The 18,676-nt window shown below is 38.7% G+C and overlaps 2 protein-coding genes and 1 long non-coding RNA gene across 5 annotated transcripts; all 3 read right to left on the reverse strand.

The window, feature by feature from the left end:
* Positions 1-2,062: 2,062 nt before the first annotated feature.
* Positions 2,063-3,196, reverse strand: LOC110892824. Its single transcript, XM_022139967.1, has one exon. It carries the CDS (start codon positions 3,194-3,196, stop codon positions 2,063-2,065), a length of 1,134 nt encoding a protein of 377 aa, XP_021995659.1.
* Positions 3,197-10,541: 7,345 nt separating this feature from the next.
* LOC118484976 lies at positions 10,542-12,972 on the reverse strand. The gene is made up of 2 exons (XR_004875397.1): positions 11,990-12,972; positions 10,542-10,945 (listed from the first exon to the last, which is right to left on the reverse strand). It is a non-coding gene; the product is annotated as an uncharacterized LOC118484976 (long non-coding RNA).
* A 1,798-nt stretch (positions 12,973-14,770) lies between these two features.
* Positions 14,771-18,356, reverse strand: LOC110894829. Of its 3 annotated transcripts, none has more exons than XR_004875398.1 (8): positions 18,213-18,335; positions 17,491-17,562; positions 17,309-17,376; positions 17,060-17,200; positions 16,171-16,215; positions 15,448-15,575; positions 15,232-15,333; positions 14,771-15,124 (listed from the first exon to the last, which is right to left on the reverse strand). XR_004875398.1 is itself a non-coding variant. In XM_022142062.2 (8 exons), exons 2-8 carry the CDS (start codon positions 17,559-17,561, stop codon positions 14,996-14,998), a joined length of 681 nt encoding a protein of 226 aa, XP_021997754.1. In that variant the 5' UTR covers position 17,562; positions 18,213-18,356; the 3' UTR covers positions 14,771-14,995. The 3 variants fall into 3 exon arrangements, 2 of the variants coding, with proteins under 2 accessions (XP_021997754.1, XP_021997755.1); XM_022142062.2 differs by having other exon boundaries at positions 16,171-16,212; positions 18,213-18,356; XM_022142063.2 differs by lacking the exon at positions 16,171-16,215 and having other exon boundaries at positions 18,213-18,356.
* Positions 18,357-18,676: the final 320 nt, after the last annotated feature.

Raw genomic sequence — 18,676 nt, forward strand, 5'->3', positions numbered from 1 at the left:
ACTTGGCCTTTGATTGATGGTCTTGGTCTGAAAACCACATTATGGCCCCCCAGTTCTATTGCCCATTTAGCTAACCTTCCTGATACCTCTGGCCTTGCAAGGATATTTCCAATGTTGTAGTTTGTTAGCACGTGGATGACGTGGTTGGCAAAATACCTGCGCAGCCGTCTTGAAGCGTGAATCAGTGCAAGGACTAGCTTCTCCATGATTGCATATCGAGTCTCTGGATCGGTCAAGGTTCGCGACACATAGTACACTGGTGTTTGAACACCTTGACGATCGACAAGTAGTACAGCCCCGACTGCCATGTCGGTAGCTGACAGGTAAAGTACCAAAGGTTCTCCCTTGTTTGGTGCGGTTAATGTTGGCAGTTTTATGAGGCAATCTTTCATCTCGCGGAACGCACTTTTTGCTTACGGAGTCCATTGGAACTGGCTTTTCTTCATGCAGTTGCGTAAGGTCTTTATGAATGGAAAGGATTTTGCAGCGTGGTTAGCTAGGAAGCGATTGAGTGCGGCTAATCGTCCTGCTAGTTTTTGCATGTCTTTGATGTTTGATGGTGAAAGCATCCTTTCTATGGCTTGGACCTTTTCCGGATTTACCTTAAAACCATCCTTTGTGACGATGAAACCCAAGAACTTCCCTTCTTCCATTCCGAATGAGCACTTTGTTGGGTTCAAGTTGATACTTACGTTGCGTAGCGTATTGAAGGTCTTCTGTATGTTCGCCAGCATCGTGCTTTCCTCTTTGCTCATGATTACCAGATCATCCATGTACACTTCTATGTACTTACCAATGGCGTCACTGAATGTTTCGTTCATCAACCTTTGGTATGTCGCGCCTGCATTTTTCAAGCCGAAAGGCATCTTAGTGTAGCAATACAGGCCTGTTGGTGTGCGAAACGCGGTTTTATCTTCGTCTTGAACGGCCATTTGAACTTGATGGTACCCTTTGTAGCAATCCAGAAAACATTTCCACCGGAATGTTGCCAAAGAATCGATTTTCTCGTCTATGTCTGGTAAAGCGTAGCAGTCACGGGGACATGCCTTGTTCAGATCCTTATAGTCGACACACATTCTCCAGCTGCCATTTGGTTTCTTTACCATTACTGGGCTTGCTACCCATGTTTGGTACCTGACTTCTCTGATGATTCCTGCGTTTAGCAACTCTAGCACTTGTTCTTTCATGGCATCGTGTTTGATGTCGCCTAGGTGGCGTTTGCCGTCCACCACTGGCTTTGCCTCTTCTGAGACATTTAGACGGTGTTCTGCTATGTGCCGTGGAACACCGACCATATCAGCCGGTGTCCAGGCGAACACGTCCATCTTTTCGTGCAGTAATTTCTTGAGCGCCGCGCGCGTCAAGTCAGACATGGCGGGCCCCAGGGTGACTGTTTGTTCTGGGTATGTGTTGTTCAATACCCATTTTTCTGCCTCTATGCGCGGTGCCGGTTTGCTTGCTTTTGTTGGCCTGATTTCGTCTGTTGCTAGCACTTCCTTGCTTGCGTATATCAACGCGATGCCTGTTTCGGTTGGAAATCCTACGGCGGAGTGTGGTGCAGTACAGATCATACTGAAATCTCCCTGTGATTCTCTTCCTAGGAGGATGTCATGTCTTGAGTGAGCCGGAAGTACCATGAATGTGACTTCTTCAGTCCTTGAATTCCTCCCGTCCGAAAGCAACATCGGGAATGATATTTGCCCTAGGGGAAAGACGGCTTCGTTGCAAAAACAAGTTAGTGGATAATCGACTGGCTCTAAGCGCGCCTTGTCCTCTTGATCAAATTGGTTGAAGCATTGTTCATATATGATATCCGCGGTGCTCCCCGGATCAATGAAGATGTAATTTGTTTGGTAGTGGCCAATCACCCCTGCAATGACTATCGGTCGCTTTTCTCTCGGACCTCCTCTAACAACTGGAAAAATAACTTGCTTTTCGCGCCATGAATCATCCTGCGCGCGCTTGTTGTAGTTTTTCCTTGGTCTTCGTGGACCTCCTGCACCATGTGGGTTTCTAGCTTTCTAAGCTTTTTGTTATCTGGCCCCTCATCTCTTCTTTGTATTTATCGGTAATCGCGCTTTCCGCCTTTGACCAAATGAGTGAGCTTTCCATCTCTCAGGGCTCTCTCGATTTCTTGCTTTAGACTGAAACAGTCGTCGGTTAAGTGGCCCGTATCTTTGTGGAATTCACAGAAGAGATTTGGGTCTTGGCCTCTCTTGTTGCGCATCTGCAAGGGTGGTTTGAACTGATGGTTCTCTGTGGCCAAGACTTCAGGAGGTGTTTTGGTCAGTGGAGTCCACTGTTTTTCTCTGTTTTCTCGCTTTACTTCTTTTCGATGGGCTATTTGATTGATTGTATGGCGTGCGTCTTCCCGTGGAGGGCTTCTTTCTCTGTGCCCAGAAGCCTTCCAGGGTTGATTTCTGCCCCTTCTGTTGTGTCGATCATTATGGTTGTGCACGCGCTGACGGTGATCGTCACCGGTCAACTGCCTGTCTGTCTGCGCGATTGTTTTGGCTGCTTCTACGAAGGTTTCCCAATCTTTGGGTCCTCCGTCTCGCCCTTTGATTCTTTTAACCAAATCATCGCACTTGACCGCTCTCATGAAGTGCGCGCGCATCATCTTTTCTGGTATGTCGCTGATCTCCAAACATTCTTTGTTGTATCGTGTGATGAAATCCTCTACGTTCTCGTAGTATTTTCTCCATATGTTTAAACAGTCACCAGGGTCTCTGGCTTGTCTTTGCTGCTGAGAGAAGTGTGCTAGGAACTTCTCTCGAAAATCGACCCATGATTTGATTTTGCCTGCTGGTAAGTTGTCGAACCAAATGCGCGCCGCACCGACGAACGTCTGAGCAAACAGGTGGCACCATGTTGGTAAGTTCCATCCGCATGTTGCCCCTGCGCCCTTAAACACCTGGAGGTGATCGTCTGGGTCTGTCAACCCGTTGTACTTACCCACGTTGTGTGGTAATTTCGTTTTGTCGATGGCCGTGCAGGCGATTTCTGGGATGAATTTTGAATTTTCGGCCATGTCCGCAGGACGATAGCTCAATGTGTAATCATGCACTGCTTTTGGGTTGTACCCCGTGCGCTTGGTTGGCTTGTATGCTTCGTGTTCCGGGTGAAGTCTGCTGAACACTATGGATTCCTCCTTGTACGTTGGGTCGTTTTCTTCTTCGTCCCATTCTGTATTCATGTTGCGCGCGCCCAAACGGGTTTGGATCAGCCTTCGTTGTAGGTTGGAGTTTTGCACGAAGTTGCTCTCTGTTTCAGCATAAGTGTCGCGCGTGTCATGCACGCTGGGTCTTCTTATATTTTGCGCTGGTCCTCTTTCTGGACGTAAGTTCCACGCATTTGTCTGCTGAACCGTGTGTGTACTTAGAGACCTTGGTTGTGGAGTTACGAATGCTGATTGGTTAGCTTGCGCTTGTGTTGGACCGTTGTTTGACCCTAAAACGTCAGTCAGAGTAGCTCATCTTTAAGTACGAAGGCGGAATCAACGTAAATGAAGTTACAACAGCTTGTCCTTTCAATTCCACTGATTTTATTAGCTTTCTGAATGAATTTTGACAGAGTTTCGGCTCCTAAGCACACACACATCCCTATGAACCGCTCAGACGACAATCCTATATATAGACTTCCTGGTTCGCTCATATGACATGCCATATGAGCGGACCTGATCACTTGCACTATAAGCGATCCCAACTAAGACATAAAAGCGGTCCAGACTGATACAATGACAAATAAGCGGTCCAGATTGAAACACTGACAAATAAGCGAACCGACTTCTATTTTACATAATATTTACATTTTGACCCCCTGTTGACCAATCTTGACCTAGACTTCTTGTAGACGTAGTCAACAGACATTCCGTGCATCAACAGCTTGGAGCAGGGCTTGTTGTGCACTGAGCTGCGTATAAACGAGGTTTATGGACGCCATCTGTTCGGCATACCAGGAAGCCAGAGTTTTTCCCTCGGGTAGCCCTAAAAGTGCAAAATAGTTGAGTTGTGCCTGTTCCGATGGAGCAGAGGGGCCTGCTCCATGGCTTAGAGTCTGCATCGGCGGAGGTGTTTGGTGTAGTACCCCCGTTGGGGTTTGGAAAGCAGCTCCGTTTGTTGTTTGAGTGATGATTCTTGCTGGTGTTTGGAAAGTGGGTCCAGTTGTGGTTTGGCTGCCAGCCCTGGATGCACTTCCAAAGATGGGTGGAAAATCGTTGTTCAGCTGACCCTCTTGGATGGTTTCGTTCCTTTGACCCCTTTGGACGTGTGCCGTGTCCGAAACGAGTTCAAAGGAAGAGACTTCTCCGTCGACTGGGTGTGAATGATTTTGTTCTGCCATTTTCACGAGTGTTTTTTAGAAAAGAAAAGAGGTGAGAATGGTTTTGCAAAAAAGCGGATGGCACCAATGTTGAAACACTGGTTAACACAAGGATAATCAGTGGGGTTGTTTCGTCTAATGGGTTCAACCTCTTCTTCTACTCGTATTGATGGCTCGAGATCTGCAAAACAGTGAACACCGTTAGTCTCGTTAAGAGGGGAGAAGGGGGTTTTCCCTCTTAACCAGGCTCCGGCGTGAGAATAAGTACTGTTCTGAGAGGAAATAAATAGTGTGTGTATAAGGTGAGTAAAGAGAGTAAAAGATCCTGAACCTGAATGATGAAGGGTCCTATTTATAGCCGGAGGGTGAAGAAGGAAGGAGCAGCTGTGCCAGCTGTAGGCGCGTGCCAGCTGTCCGACCAAGAGGAATATCCTCTTGGTCTGTTCTATCATGGCAAGTGTAGTGGTACACGTGGCGTTCTTTCATTCGCCTACGTTGGCTACCTCGTACTGGTACTGTCAGCTCTGCTCCCTGATTTGTCGCAGGCCTATGTGGCATTCTGCGAGTGGTGACACGTGTTGTCCTTTATGTCGGATAGAGCATCTTTGGTGCCAGCTGCGAATCATCCAGAAGTTTCTAGAATCTTTGCTGACATGGATGCCTTGTGTGCACAAAAGTGGTGTGGTCCCTGCCATGTAGGCAGGGAATTGGAACCATACCTCTTCAATGAGTATATATAGCATCAATAGAAGGTTTTTTTTATATATATATATATATATTTAAATTCTCCTCCCCCCAAACGGTCATAATCTTCAAAAATCAACGCGTGGTAGCTAACACGCATGTTGAAGTCCACGCATGATGAATGTTGGCGGCGGCGGTGTATCACGTCCATTAACGCGTGACGAAGGCTTTATAACGTGGCGCCCTGAATGCCCTTATAGAACCATAACTACAATTATACTTTATTATAACTTTGATACATAAAACCGTTTTCTAACCATACATCTTTTTCTTTCCTAAGTACTATATTTGATTATTTTTCATCCATTATATAAAAGTACTTATCAATTCTTTCATTTTTCTACTTAAATTTTGTTTCATTCCACTTTTAGCAGACACGAATATTTTATTTTATCAAAAGTTTGAGCATCTAAAAAAGTCTAGAAAAGACTTACGTGGTATGGGAATATATTGAAAAGAATAATTTATTGTGTAGAATGTTTCTAGTGCTTTCTACTTTTTGCATTACGATGAACCTAATTTATGAAAATGTGAAATTATGTCGATTATCGCACTTGGTTTTGTTTAGAAAAGTTGAAAAACATCGTACGTGTGATCTTTGGGATGGCCGACAGAGATTCTGGTTCATCTTTGACGAACCCTTTTGGCTACACGACACGTGTTTTAAGACTTTATGCGAATCACATGCGGTCTTTTCTGGTGCCCACATCTCCACGTCTACGATAAAATGTTGGCACATCCGAAGAGTGAAGAAACTTAAGATTTCTGATCGGAGGTCGAAAACTTATATACCAAAAATTTCTATAAAACTGGTGAGTTAAAAATGTATATACCTAAAAATTTCTATACAAAAATTACATACACTCCACTACTGAGCGAGAAGTTCGAGAGATCGGCCGCCCCCACAAAGCTACGCCCTTGCATGCGAAGTCAATAAAGTAACACATAGAAAAACGTTGCCCGTTTAACATAAACTAATTTTAAGTAAAAAAAGTCACAAACATTTTCACGTAGTATGACTAAATGTAACAAAAGAAAAAAAGAATAGATTATGTAGTTATAAAACCATATATAAGTTAGAGTTAATTACCATTTTCGTCCCTGTGGTTTGTCAAAAATCACTATTTCAGTTCATTAGTTTAAAAATTGTGATTTCAGTCCATGTGGTTTCACTTTCGTAACTATTTTAGTCCACCTCCGTTAACCCCATCCATTAATTTTGTTAAGTACACGTGAATTGACCATAATGCCCTTATTAATAAAAAAACAAAAAGATATCTAAATGAGTTAATTACTGTTGTCGTCCCTATGGTTTAGATATCTTTTTGCTTTTTATTAATAAGGGCATTATGGTCAATTCACGTGTACTCCTTAACAGAATAAATGGATGGGGTTAACGGAGGTGGACTGAAATGGTTACGAAAGTGAAACCACAGGGACTGAAATCGCAATTTTTAAACTAGTGGACTGAAATAGTGATTTTTGACAAACCACAGGGACGAAAATAGTAATTAACTCTATAAGTTATTAGAACAACAATGATACATTGAAAAACTAGCAAAACGCTAAACAAAGTACTTGTTACAAATAGAGGTTGCAGAACAACACTATTTAGTTTAGGAATACTTACATAACTTTTTGTAATGGTTTACGTAAAATAAGTTTTAGTAAATTAGGGTCTTTAAAACATGATAGTGATTTTTTAGAGTAAACTGCCATTTTAATCTCTGTGGTTTGGTTACTTTTGCCATTTTCGTCCAAAACTCAATTTTTTTGCATCTGGGTCCCTGTGGTTTCAGTTTTATTGCCATTTTGATCCAAAAATGAAATCAGGTCATATGTGTTTTATAAAATCCTGCTATTTTGTCATTTTCCGCATGTGCAAAATGATCATTTCTTTTTTATTAATAAATACCATATTTTATAAGGCAAATATGACCTGATTTGCCCCTGAAGAAAATGACAAAATTACAGGATTTTATAAGACAAATATGACCTGGTTTCATTTTTGGACCAAAATGACAATAAAACTGAAACCACAGGGACCCAGATGCAAAAAGTTTGAGTTTTGGACTAAAGTGACAAAAGTGACCAAACCACAGGGACCAAAATGGCAGTTTACTCGATTTTTTAAAAAGCGATATTTGTATTTCTCTCCCTTTAATTGCCTCTTCTCCTTGTCAATAAGGCCACTCGGGGCGGTCACAATCTTACCCGTGATGAATATATATAACGAGTGATAGAAAACAAAACACCACCGCCACCTCCGTCTATCACGCGTCGAATTTAAAACGCGTTGAATATATTACGCGTAAATAGTGAAGATATATGCGTAAATAATCCCATATGATATGTCTATCATGGATGGATCTTAAAAATCTTGTCATTTTTTTTAAAAGAAAAGAGAAAAATGCCCGGATAGTTCCTGTGGTTTCGCCTTTTCTCACCTATAGTCCCCAACTTTCTAAAATTACCTGAATAGTCCCCAACTTTTCATTTTTTGTTCCCGGATAGTCCCTACGTCTAACTTCAGTTTGTTTTCTCTGTTAAGAGGGTGTCAAATGACAAAAATACCCTTTCCTTAAAAGGCCAAACCATAGGGACTATACGGGCATCTTCTTCATTTTTATTTATAAAACCCCACCACCACACTTCATCTTCAACCTCCACCCACCATCACCCTCCTCCACCCTCCACCATCAATCCCCACCACCACCACTGTAACCTTCAACCCACCACCTCCACTCTAATTTCTTTATTCATCCTCAAATTTATTAAATAAAAAATTAATGTGCAAAATAGATGATTTTGACCACACCAGAAGTGAAAAGAACATTCCTTTAGGTGGCATTTTTTTTTCAATCGAAAGTAGTTGAATCCTAGCATACGATTCGGCACCGTTATCTCATTTCCGGTAACCACAACGACCCACCAAGCATCACCGACAACCACGATCGTTGCACGTCACCCCTCTTCTGATCAGTTTTACAGCGCATTACAGACAACATCATCACATGTAATACTTCAACAGAATCAATTTGCAAGATGTAACAGAGCAAGGCAACGAGTTGAGACTTGAGAGCGTCTAGAGGTGTTTGGGACTCCATATCGAATAGAGGACAGAAGTCGATCGAGAGTTGTTTGTGACTCCGGAGTAAGCAGAGTTGGATTAAGATATATATGGGAGTTAATTGTCTGGTTAGGATTTCGATTGAAATTGGTTGAAATTTGGGAGAATTTGAGGGAGAAACTACGGTAGCTTCTGAACCATTGTTTTCATCGTTTTTGTTTTGTCTTTTAATTTGGGTTTGATATTATATTTCATGTTTAATTTCAAGAATAATCTGGTGTTGGTGTTGGTGGTGGTGGCGGCTTGGGGTGGGGGTGGTGGTGGTTGGTGGGTGGTGTGATGGTGATGTGGTAGAAGATGAAGTGGGGTGGGCCGATGATGAGTGGAGGTTGAAGATGAAGTGTGGCGGTGGGGTTTTATAAATAAAAATGAAGAAGATGCCCGGATAGTCCCTATGGTTTGGTCTTTTCAGGAAAGGGTATTTTTGTCATTTCACACCTTCTTAACAGAGAAAACAAACTGAAGTTAGACGCAGGGACTATCCGGGAACAAAAAATAAAAAGTTGGGGACTATTCAGGTAATTTTAGAAAGTTGGGGACTATAGGTGAAAAAAGGCGAAACCACAGAGACTATCCGGACATTTTTCTCAAAAGAAAACAACCTCCTACCTTTTCTATATCTTCGTTGAAACACCCCACCACCTCCTCTCTTGAAACTCAAGAAGAAGATATTGATATTATTCTTGTTTTTTTTTTAATTATTATAACAAATCAACCCCAAAAACAAACCGTTGCATCGTCACAAATCAACCCCCTTTCAAATCTTGCTTCCTTCTTCTTAAACAAATATGAAAGGGAAAAAAAAATGTTCTTAGGGTTGATCAGTCTGATTAGAACTTACACATTATACCAATATGATTTGTTTGGTAAATAAAAATCTTTCCCTTTTTCGTCCCCTTTCTCATTTTAATTCCATCGTCATCCCTTGTTCTCCCATTGGCTACGCCACACCAAAGTTTTTTTTTCATGTAGGACAATCGGGGGCACTTAACCAAACTTTTATGGGACTATGAATAAGATGGAGATATTTAGATCTTTCTATTTTTCTTTGTTGTTTTGGCACAAGCGTTTATTGATAAACTGAAAAAAAAATTAACAAAAAGTCTAAAGTCAGTTAGTGCTAAAGAACAAAAAGTATTACAATCAAACAAGCAGTTGTACCAAATATGTAAATTCCTAAAATAAGGGATGAAAATTGTAATCTATACTAGGGTTGTTCATGAGCTGAGCTGAACCGAGTGGACCTTTGCTCGTGCTTGACTCGTTTACAAACCGAACCGAGTGAAGCGGCTCATTTAAAACCTAGCCTTAAATCAAGCGAGCGTTTTTCGAGCAGTAAATATTCCGAGCGAGCGTCGAGCGAAGTTCGAGCTATTTGGACAACCGTGTCGCCCGATTTAAATTTGCTGAGAGATAGTGACAATGTTTGGTCTCAAGCTTTTATGTCTTTAAAAACATGCACATTTCATGGTATAATATTTTTCTTATGAATAACAATGTTGTGGCCGATAAGGCGATGAACATATTGCACGAACGATTACATTGAGAGTAGGAGACTATCGACTTAGGGTAACGACATGAAACATTGAGGCGATGAGCAGCCTGTCGTTTATCAGTTTAGGGTTTAACTTTTAGATTTGATATTATTTTTTTTATTGGCGTGGTTGGGCTACTACGTATAGATATAGTTGTAAATTTTTATATAGTGATATATATAAAACTATAAATTTAATTTATATTTAAGTATATATACGTATGTGTAATGTGTGTGTATATATATAGGTGCGTGTGTGTATATATATGTATAATTTATATTTGTGTATATACGTGTTTATATATGTATGTGTATATGTATATGTAGGGTGGAGTTATTGTAAAAAAGACCAAAAGTGTGAGAAAGGTAAGAAAGAATCTCAACCATTAGATCTAAATTAATTGAAAAGGGTATGATTGTAAATGCATTAACAAATTCAAATATGGTAATCCTTGATTTAAGGATTTGGAGAGAGAAAATCCTTGATTTAAGGAATTATAACCGTCCATAACATCATTCATTTTAAGTTTTTTTTCATCATTCACAGAATCAGAGCATGTTCATGACATGGTGTTTTAAAAAAATTCATAGTTCAATTCATGGTGTTTTTACAAAATAATATAACACCATTCAGTAAACAAAAAACACCATTCAGAAATAAAATAACACCATTCAGAAACAAAAAACACCATCTAGTAAACAAAAAATAACATCATTCAGTAAACAAAAATAACACCATTCAGTAAATAATATAACACCATTCAGTACAAGAATATAACACCATTCAGTAAATAAATATAACACCATTCAGAATAAGAAAAATACACCATTGAGAAACAAAATAACACCATTCAGAAAAGAATAACACCATTCAGTAAAAAATAACACCATTCAGTAAAAAATAACACCATTCAGTAAAAAATAACACAATTCATAAAAGATAACACCATTCAGTAAAAAATAACACCATTCAATAATCCTTACATCTCTGTATCATCTTCTTCTCCGCTGCTGGCACCACCACTGCCGGTCCGCCACCGCCGTCGTCGAACACAACCACCCGACAGTAAAATCTCATGGTTCCCAACCGCCGCTGTCGTCTACCCCAACCACCCGCCGTCGTCGAACCCAACCACTGCCGGTCCGCTTCCGATTGATGTTTGATCTTCATATTGATGTTTGATCTTCAGATTCGTGATGTTTGCAGGGATTATGTTCTGAATATGGAAGAAGAAAGAGAGAGAAAGAGAGAAATTAGGAACGTATGATAGAGAGAGAACGAAATTGCAGGGATTTTGGATTGAATTGATTGACAAAATGAAGATAAAAAGACACAATTGCCCCTAGATATTTCAATTCAATCCAAATTAATATAAATATTTTACATTTTGGTCCCTATTGATCTCAACCATTAGATCAAAAGATCTAATGGTTGAGATTCTTTCTTATCTTTCTCACACTTTAGGCCTTTTTTACAGGATCCTCTACCTGTATATGTATATATAAACTAATTAAAAATAATGATTTGAGCCGAACCGAGCCGAGCGGACCTTTGCTCATGCTTGGCTCGTTTACAAACCGAACTGAGCGGAGCGGCTCGTTTACAATCGAACGTCAAATCAAACGAGCATTTTTCAAGCAATTTTCGAGCGAGCGTTGAGCGAGCGACGAACGGTGATGATTTGAACGGCACTAATCTATACATACCAAATGAACAATCCATGTAAGTAAATCTTTAAAATACCTACTCAGTTGTCTTTTTTCTTTTACAATGTGTTTTTTTTTTTTCTCTTGCAATGTGTATCTTATTTAAATATTTAAAGTATCTAAAAAATAATAAAAATTTTAGTTAGAAAGTCTATTTTAGGAAAGCACTATGTTATTGTTATTATTGATATGGGAGCCCACATGTTATGTTACACTCGTTTAAAACTACTTTAATTATTTTTTTTTTGGTTTTTCAAGTTCCTATGTTATGTTACACTCGTTTAAAACTACTTTAATTATTTTTTTTTATGGTTTTTCAAGTTCCTAGTTTTTACAACTATTTCATGACTAGAAAAATATCTAAAAATAAATTATTGCAACATCATGTGGCTGCATTTTCAAAAGAAGAAGACAAACAATTCATGACTAGAAAAATATCTAAAAGAGTAAACCGTAATTTTACCCCTGGGGTTTAGGCCAATTGATACACTGACTCCCCTTATGAAATAATTGCAATTTTACCTTCAACATTTGGTGTTATGTCGCAAGTTTACCTGGTGAGACTTGCGATCAAGATCTGGGCAAAGAAGTACTAGATGTTCATGTAAATCCAGTGAAGTGCACCACCACTACCACCGCCATTCACCACCACAACCATCTCCATCTCCACCGTTTCACCCTAGCCACCATTATCGAAAACCACCATTGCCGCCACACGCTACACCAGCCACAACCACCGCCACTACCACCACACCCTATACCAGCCACCACCACCGAGCTCCATCACCCATTTTGGGGTGATAACCCACCTGCACCTTCAGCCATCAAAAACACACACACACACACACCCCTCCGATCTGCACCTTCACATTCCAGATCTACACACATCTTTGATATAATCGATTGGAGTGATGATGATATGGGATTGAAGGTGGTTTGATTTAATCGATTAGAGTAAACGAAACCCTAACTTTCGAATTGGGTATTCAGGCACAATAATGTTTCTTTCTTCTTTTCTTCTGAATTGGGTATAAGTCACGGTAATGTTTCTTTCTTTCTGCAAAATTTGAAGTGGGAAAGATAGAATCTTGAATCTTTATTATGTTTTTAAAGATTCTTGAAATGGGTATGCTACCCCACTTATCTTTTTGGTTCTTTTCTGTAATGGTTGTTTGAAGTGGGTATTTCAACACTTTTTGATAATGTTTGAATATGTGATGATGGTTGGTAGGGGAGATGGTGGTGGTGACAGGTGGTGGCAGTGGTGGTTAATAGTGGTGGTGGAGGGCTTATGAGAGAGGGGGTAATATTGCAGAGTAGAACAAACCATAGGGGTAATATGAAAGGGTAACATAGTCATTTCACAGTCCATTTAACAGATCTGTTAACTTATTTGACGGCAGAGGGTAAACTTGCGACATAACACCAAACATTGGAGGGTAAAATTGTAATTATTTCATTAGGGGGTCAGAGTACCAATTGGACTAAATCTCAGGGAATAAAATTACAGTTTACTCTATCTAGAAATAAATTTTTGCAACATCATGTGGCTGCATTTTCAAAATAAGAAGACAAAAACAAATATTTTGCCTCCTTAATTCGAAGACATCTTTAAAAGAACATTTCAATTAAATTTCTGAATAAATCATCAATAGACTACTATCCCACTATCCCAGCATCCCTTTAGGCTTATCTTAAACATGTTGCGGTTCGGTTGCTTGCGTCAAAATTTTTGAACCGAACCTCTAACAATGGTTTTGAAAAAAAGTCAAACAAAATTGAGTTGGTTGGTTGGGTTGGTCAAACCTGACTTTTTTGAGGGTTTGATGGTTTAGCAACTTTAGAGCAATCTCATTAGAGCCTCTATACATGGACATTCTATATAATATAGAGAGGAAAGTAGAGAAACAACAAAATAACCACTACATTTGAATCTCTAAAATATAGAAAATTATAGAGACCAAAGGTACACCTCTATATTTAGAGGGTTGTATTCAACTCTCTATACTAATAATGTAAGTGTATAGGCTAGAAAAAAATAATAATAAAATAAGTATTGTGTGCAAGATAGAGGTAGAGATGGAGATGGGGGCTCCAATGTGAATGCTCTTAAAATTCAAGTACCAATAGAGATTGTTGTGTGTGTGTATATATCCCAATAATGAAAAAAAAAGTGTTTAAGTAATAAATGTTAAACGGTCGGTTCAAAGTTTAAAACCATAAATCGTTAATTCATTAAAAGTGAGCCCTATATAAATTAAACTAGTCAAATCGGTTAAGGTTTAAGCGCTTCGTTTGTTTATGAACACCCCTACTTGTAACCCTTGAGTAGAAAGGTTGTAGAGGATGATGTGTCCATATGTGTTTCTGTTGTTTAATGGTACATAAGTCGTTTTATTTATACCCGCTTATTTGCAACAACATTCAAAAGTTATACAAATAATAGGGATTGAAATGAGTGTCATACTTCAATTTGTTAATTTTTTTGGTTTGTTTATGGTACATGAGTCATTTATTTATATAAACGATTATTTGCAACTAGAGTAGTCCCTAAGTTTTGGTCACTTTTACCACTTTAGTCCAAAACTCAAACTTTTTGAATTTGGGTCCCTGTGGTTTCAATTTTGTTGTCATTTTCATTCAAAATCAAAATCTGGTCAGATTTTCCAGTTAACATCCAGTTTTTCTGTCTTTTCCTCCCTTTTAATAAATGGCAAAATGGTCTTTTAACATTTTATTATAACAAATTAAAAAAATCTGATCATTTTGTCCTTCATTAAAAAGAAGGAAAAAAATAAAAAAAACTGGACATTAACTGAAAAATCTGACTAGATTTACTTTTATATGAAAATAGCAACAAAATTAAAACCACATGAACCCAGATTCAAAAGGTTTGAGGTTTAAACTAATGTGGTAAAAGTGACCAAATCTCATGGACTATTCTGGCAGTTTACTCTTGCAAGTAACACACGTAAGCTAGCTATATAAATAAAAGGAATTGAAGATGAGTGTCATATTTCAGATTTTTAAATGTTTTATTCGTCTATAATTTATTTATAGATTTTAGATTTATGGATGTTCTATGCATTTGGTTGACATTCAAATTTGCAATGTTGGATGCTTCGCTAGAGTGATTTGACGTGTCGTTATAACATGTGCGTCAAAAAACTCGCTACGATAGCAAATCAAACCACACAAGTCAATGAAGGTTAGAAGTTTAAGGTGTGGTTGCCGATCTCTGAGCTCGTCGACTAGTTTATGTCTCTTCTATGACAACTTGTGTGAATCAGTGTTGACATAGGAGGAGACCTTGTTAATTCACGACACGTTACTAATTATCATAAACGTCACAATCCAAAAATCAAAGCTACAACAAAACACAATATAGTGACCGTGGTTCAGTTCCACATATCAAAAACGTGTATTTAAAAAAAATAATAATATTCTTCCGAAAGAAAAAAGAAACTTTCACCTCCGCATCCTTAAAAGGATACTCAAACTCACAACCTAAAGATTCCGCTTCGTATCTGCCGCCAAATGTCATAAAATGAGTCAAAGAACTATGAAATCAGGCTCCAAGCTTGATGCATAATCTCATCATTCACAAAGGGGTGCAGCGACCACATCAAACAGTAGCTCTCTAGTTCTCCTGATGATGTCTTTAAACTAAGCGAAGAAACAATCTTTTCCTGCACACGTAACCACGCTGTGAAATTCCCATTATACCCCTACCCGAGTACCCGCTACCCTCGTGCAAAAAGTTTATGATCTGGTAATAAAGAACGGAGCGTTATACCTGCATCACATAATCCTGTTTAACCATGCTATATACTACTGCTACCATAATTGCATAATCAACGTCTCCAGGTTTCTTGGGGACAAACGAGACATTCCCCTCCTACAATAGTTTCAAAATCAATGTTATGATTGTTGTTCTTCATAAATAGACAAAAAAAAAAAAAAACATTACACGGTTGAAATGCACACAGTGAATTAAACAACATGAAGCTACCTCACTACAAGTAGCTGCTTCAAGATCCAAATCAGTATGATAATCTTGTGAAGATTCGCTTACAGCAGCTTCAATGGCCAGCTGTACATCCTCAACGAGGAATTCAAGTTCATTGATAATATCTTTTGCTGGGTTCCATAATTATACAAAAAAACACGGTCAGAAAATATATATTTTGCTGTGACACACGTAAAAAAAAAAGCGGTTATAAGCTACACTTGTTCGGTGTAAATGCAACAGTTTTCTTTTGAATATATAGAATCGAGTAAAGTACAAGGATAGTCCCTGTGGTTTTCCAAAATTTTGGATTTGGTCCCTAGCTTTTCAAAAGCACACGGATGGTCCCTGTGGTTTGCACTTTGTAACGAATTTAGTCCCCAACCAACAAATCTAAAGGTTTCAGGAGATCCAAGTTATGGACTAAATGCGTTACAAAGTGCAAATCACAGGGACCATCCATGTACTTTTGGCAAAAGTTGGGGACTAAATACGTTGCAAAGTGCAAACCACAGGGACCATCCGTGTACTTTTGGAAAGCTAGGGACCAAATCCAATTTTTTTGGGAAACCATAGGGACTAGCCATGTACTTCACAATCAAAATGGCAACATGTTGTGCAGTGTTGCCATGTTAAAATTACGCATTTCCCCATCATCATCATCATTTATAAATACACCGGCATTATTGATTTCAAGTCCACAAGATTTCTTGGTAAGAAAGTTACCTTTACTTGTAATATTCAACAGTTGAACATGGCTTGTATTCACTTCTGTATGCACATCACCAAAGGCAAAAAAGATATAAAGGTCAAGCCCATTAAGTGAAATGATTGGCTTTCGGAAATAATGTGTTCATGAACACTTACTGAATGATATTTTTTGTTTGTGTTTGTTTGTTAATTTAAGGTACTGGACAAAACAAACACAAACAAACGTTCATGAACACAGACGAACACAAACGAAGGAAAACAAACACAAACAAGCGTTCACGAATCACGAACATAAACGAACACAAACCACCCCTATCTTGTACTGAGAATGACAAAGAACACATCGGAGACTGGAATGAGAGCGGGGAAGTAGTCGCGTTGCCTCTGCTTGGAATGAGAGTGGGAACGCCATTTTTTAACTAGGGTTTCCAGCAAGTAAGGAGTAACACTAATACGTAATACACTATATTTATTTAATAAATAATTTATTAGTGGGAATTTTGATGTACTTAAATAAAAAATAAAAGTTCAAAACCCTAATAAACTATTCAACACAAACGAAGACCTTAACGAACGTTCACGAACATAAATGAACGAACGCGGCCCCTGTTCATGTTCGTTCGCTTAACTAAACGAACGAAATTTCTTGTTCGTGTTCATTCACTTATTAAACGAACATACACAAACGAACTTCCCGCCGCACGGTTCACGAACGGTTCGCTGAACGTTAGGTTCATTTGTAGCAAATGAATATTAAAAGGCTTGTATATAACACGAGCATGGGACTGCAAACTATTCGGGGCAGGGGACAATTGTACGATGCTAATATGCAAAATGTGACTATAAAGTCAAACGATTTATAATAGGCAAAACCATAAAGTTGAAACATTTAACAATCGCTTACACTTGTTGAGATTTTCAGCCCTACTGGAAGGATGAACATATCCAGCATTAATGTAAGACTGAATCCGATCAGTATTATTAGCTTTAATCACCTTCTCAAAGATCGTTGATGTTTTATCAATAGAGGGTCTTCTGATGAACTCTGCATACAAATATGGAAACTAAATATTACAAAAAAAAAAAAAAAAAAAAAAAAAAAAAAACTCATGCTACTATTTGCGTAACAACTGAAAATAACAAGGAAATTCACCGAGCGCTTGACGAAAATTAACTAGAAATCGATTCCCTGCAGCAGCAAGATCCTCAAATTTTGCAACCCTACACCATGAAAAAAACCGTGTTCGATTACATAGTTGTTATATAAGTACTAGTTAAATTATATAGAATGTGCAATGAATATGAAGCTGGATAGACAGAAAGCACCATACGAACCTTGCCATGAAATGCGAAAAAAGCTGGACAACATTCGCTTTTGTTTCAGATTGAGTTTCTGATGTTTCCATTCTGCCAAAACAACTGAATGGTAACAACCAAACAAGCCTCTGTTCCATTCATAAATGTTTACAATATATATAACATTATTGTCGTAGGGGAGGGTTCATTGGGGAACACTAAAAAGTGGGGAACAGTGAGGAACCTACTCAAACGAACTCCGATTGGACTCATTCCAACGGCGTTGGAACCGGCTCGTCGAACCCCAACTAGGATCTCTTAACCCTAAACCCTAAATCCTAAACCCTAAAGCTAAACAATAACGCTATAACCTAAGCTAAACCGTAAAATCTGAACTATAAACCCTAAACCTAAACCCTAAACCCACAAGCTAAACCCTGTGTACTAATGATTAACCCTAAAACTAAACCCTCTGGTTCAGTCCGAGTGGTTGCATATAGAATTGCCAGAATATATATTTTTTGGTTTAAAAAAGAAAAATAGGACTGTAGATTTCTCAAGTTATAAGCCAACAGTTTTGGTTCAGATCAACAAAATAACAAGAAATGATGTGTTAACAGAAAACTAACAAGCCCACAGGGCAGCTATAGCTCGTTTTTCATTGGGGACTTTTATCAAACACTTGGTGATCAGAATACATCTCAACGTTGCAAACCCATGATGAAAAATAAATCCCAAAAAAAAGTAGAGATAGAACGTACCAGAAGAAAGATTAAGCTACACCAAACAGCATTCACACACGAATAAGACGATGAATCGAAAGGCCGGTGATCGTTACAAAATACAATTTACAAGGACAAGGAGGGTGTTTGGGTTAGCTTATTTTGGAGTAACTTATAACTTATTATAACTTATTGACTCATAAAAGTTAATAACTTGTTTTTATAGTGTTTGGGTTAACTTATTTAAGTTGTTTTTGTATGTTGAGAAGTTAAAAATGAGAAGTTAGTATTAGGGGCTGTTTGGCAACATTTGAATGGTTAAGTGCTAAACCAGTTTGAGATCTGAACCATTAAGAGCTTGTATAATGCTTAAGCGTTCAGAGGCAAATGTTTTTCCAATTCAGATTAGAGGTCTTAAAAATTCAGACTATGTATAAATCTTAACCAATCAGAGGCAAGTGTCTGAACCATTCGAACATCTACTCGTGAAACAAACAGTCTGA

The sequence above is a fragment of the Helianthus annuus genome, chromosome 12 (genome assembly GCF_002127325.2).
Source record: "Helianthus annuus cultivar XRQ/B chromosome 12, HanXRQr2.0-SUNRISE, whole genome shotgun sequence".
Classification (NCBI taxonomy): domain Eukaryota; kingdom Viridiplantae; phylum Streptophyta; class Magnoliopsida; order Asterales; family Asteraceae; genus Helianthus; species Helianthus annuus.

Coding starts and splice junctions, on each gene's coding strand:
- LOC110892824 (XM_022139967.1), bottom strand. CDS start 3,196: ATGAATACAGAATGGGACGAAGAAGAAAACGACCCAACGTACAAGGAG.
- LOC110894829 (XM_022142062.2), bottom strand. CDS start 17,561: ATGGAAACATCAGAAACTCAATCTGAAACAAAAGCGAATGTTGTCCAG. Junction 17,201..17,308: donor TAATTTTCGTCAAGCGCTCG/GTGAATTTCCTT, acceptor ATTTGTATGCAG/AGTTCATCAGAAGACCCTCT. Junction 15,125..15,231: donor AACAGGATTATGTGATGCAG/GTATAACGCTCC, acceptor TTACGTGTGCAG/GAAAAGATTGTTTCTTCGCT.